The 3,156-nt window shown below is 36.0% G+C and overlaps 1 protein-coding gene across 1 annotated transcript in view; it reads left to right on the forward strand.

The window, feature by feature from the left end:
- Positions 1-3,156, forward strand: part of LOC106877317 (Fanconi anemia group D2 protein) — a 43,714-nt gene that overhangs the window by 24,054 nt on the left and 16,504 nt on the right. The window contains exons 25-29 of the mRNA XM_014926184.2: positions 2-89; positions 889-934; positions 1,408-1,508; positions 2,128-2,209; positions 2,860-2,976. Of these exons, the coding sequence (XP_014781670.2) occupies positions 2-89; positions 889-934; positions 1,408-1,508; positions 2,128-2,209; positions 2,860-2,976 (434 nt within the window). The remainder of the gene's footprint in view (position 1; positions 90-888; positions 935-1,407; positions 1,509-2,127; positions 2,210-2,859; positions 2,977-3,156) is intronic.

Below are 3,156 nucleotides of genomic sequence, written 5' to 3' on the forward strand. Positions count from 1 at the left end.
CCTGCCGTGCTCCCTGCTTCCAAATCTGCATCATCAGCAGCAGCATCATCAACATCAGTGGCTAATGGCGGCAAACGTGCTAAGAAAAGGTAAAGGATTGGAGGTGATCCTTTCATTGATATATATTGCATGTGTGCGTGTGTGTGTATGTGTATACATGTGTGTATGTGGCTGCATTTATGCAGGGCTGGATTAAGACCCTTACGAGCCCAAAGAACTTAAAAGATTTTAATGCCCCTTATATATATATATATATATATATATATATACATACACACACATATATATATAAAGATAAATTAAATATAGAGATATACTATTGACAATCCAATAATTTATTTATATCACAATATCACAATCCATCCTACCTATGCATACATTGAAGACAGGCGTTAAATGATGATGATGATGATATATATATATGTATATTTGTTGTTTTGCTTGTGTGTAGGGATATTAATAACCTGGGGTTAGAACTCAATATACTTAGGCTTCAGAACAAAGTGTCTGTCGAGTACAGAACAGTAATAAGCAATTAGAATGACAAAGGAATTGTTTATCCTTTGCCATTCTAATTTATCTCCCCACCCTCTCTCTCTCTCTCTCACACACACACACACATACACAACAGGCTTCCACACAGTTTCCATCTATCAAATCCATTCATAAGGCCTTGATAAGCTCAAGGCTTTAGTAGAAGATGCTATCTCAAGGTGCAACACACTGGGATTGAACCTGAAACTACACAGTTGCAAAGCAAGGTTCTTGACCACACAGCCATGCCTTCTTCGTTTTTGTTTTTCTTATATTTTGTTTTTATTTTCCAAATATCTTATAACATGCTTCCTTTATTACTCTCCTCTCACCTCTCCCCTCTTGTATTTGTAGGAAGAAACCCAGCAAAACCAATGAAGATTCCTGTGATGCTACAACTGTAAGTTCTTGGTTTACCATTCCTTTAGAACATGTTCCTGTAATATTGTGTTTTGGGACAGTCATTATGCCAATAATAATAACACACACACACTGGTTCAATATCACTTTATTATTAGCCAAATATGTATATGTATTAGCCACTAAAGCTTTTTTTTATTTTCTCTCCCTGTTTATTTCTGTGTTCCTTTCTGTCAAAGAGTATAGACTCGAAATGTAAAAGACTTTCTCACTTCCCGAGCGTTAAACTAATACATCTGTTTGTTGTTTACACACCCGTCTTCATCTTTTGTTTATTTTTTTGTAAATTTCAACTACATATATATACATGGTATATTGTGGGTACATGTTATACATTCCAAGGCACCTTATGGTACACACAGTGCACCCTTGTACCTTATAATAATGGAAAACTATTACAAACTGGTATAGTTTCATCTCCTGGATACAAAGTTTTTGTTTATTTTGCTGCAGGAAAATACTTCAGCGGTGAGTTCACAGGTGGACGCCAGCAAAGAAGGTAAAGAAGGTACCCCGAATACTGTTGATCTTCTTAACTATCACCAGTATTTCAGGTATGTTTTGTTTCCTTTTCGCCTGGATTTTTTTTACCTTTGTTGTTCAAAGAGTTCATAATATATTTAGTCTGTTTGAAACTATGTGCCAAGTCAACCTTACTCTGTGAAGAACGTGGTCAATATATAAACAGGGCAAGCACCATTCAAGCATGATCGTTTGCCAGTGCCACCTGACTGGCTCCCGTGCCATTGACACATAGAAAGCACCATTCAAGCGTGATCATTGCCAGTGCCACCTGACTGGCTCCCGTGCCATTGACACATAAAAAGCACCATTCAAGCGTGATCATTGTCAATGCTGTCTGACTGGCCCCTGTGCCAGTGGAACATAAACAGCACCTGCTATACTCTCGGAGTGGTTGGCATTAGGAAGCGCATCCAGCTGTAGAAACTCTGCCAGATCAGATTGAGCCTGGTTCAGCCTCCTGGCTCGCCAGCCCTCAGTTAAACCATCCAACCCATGCCAGCATGGAAAGCGGACATTAAATAACGATGATGATGATAATGATGAAAGAGAGAGAGCATAAAAATGAAGTAAAAAAAAACAATTAATGAGCCAAGGAAATTGATAAACGTTTATATTTATTTTGTTTTTGTTTTTTTATCTAATTACCAGAGAATTAACGCTTGATGTTTTAGACATTCTGTTGGTTGGCAAAATCATGAGTAAAGATCTCGATTCCCAAATGAACACCGAGGTTTGTCTTACTTTCACATCTCTCTCTCTCTCTCTCTGTCTCTTCCTCCTCTCTCTCTCTTCCCTTTCTCTCTCTTTCTATCATTCTGCATTTCTCTTTCTCACCTGCACTCTCTTGCCTGTCTCTCTCTCTCTCTTTTCTTTTCTTCTCCCTCTCTCCCTCTCTCACTCTCTACTACTCTATCTCTTACTCTCCTTTCTCTTGCACTCAAGTCAAGAAACCACAGTAACTAATTATGATTGAACTAATAAAGTCAGTTTTTTTCATTTTTTTTTTTTTTTTACAAGTTAGCCAATAAAATACCAGTCATATACTGGAGAAGAGAGGTCAGTATAAATGATTATTCCTTCTCCCAAAATATGTCACTGCTTGAAATCATCTCATCATTCTCTACTATTATTATTATTATTATTATTATTATTATTATTATTATTATGGCGGTGAGCTGGCAGAATCGTTAGCACACCAGGCAAAATGCTTAGCTTTGTCTTGCATCCTTTCAGGGTCAATAAATTAAGTACCAGTGATGCACTGGGGTTAATGTGATCAACTAGCCCCCTCCCACAAAATTTCAGGCTTTGTGCCTTTAGTAGAAAGGATCATCATTATTATTATTATTATTATGTTTGTTTTTTCTCCTTTTCCTGAAGACCCAGAAAGAAGTGAAGATTGAACCCCCACAGGTGAAATTCTTGCTGAAGGACCTCACTCATAAACTCCAACATGTGTTCCAAGCCTCACAGTCAAAGAAAATATTTTTCAATAAGGTAAATAACAAAAATAAATAAATAAAATATATAAAATACAAATATAAGACCAAAGAAAATTAAATTTCATTCAATTTGTGTAAATATTTTTTTGCTTAATTTAAAAAAAAATTTTTAATTGTGATTTCTGTAAATATTTTTTCATTGTTATGTTTAATTTTTTTTTATTGCTATGTGTTG

The sequence above is a fragment of the Octopus bimaculoides genome, chromosome 24, assembly GCF_001194135.2.
Source record: "Octopus bimaculoides isolate UCB-OBI-ISO-001 chromosome 24, ASM119413v2, whole genome shotgun sequence".
Taxonomy (NCBI): domain Eukaryota; kingdom Metazoa; phylum Mollusca; class Cephalopoda; order Octopoda; family Octopodidae; genus Octopus; species Octopus bimaculoides.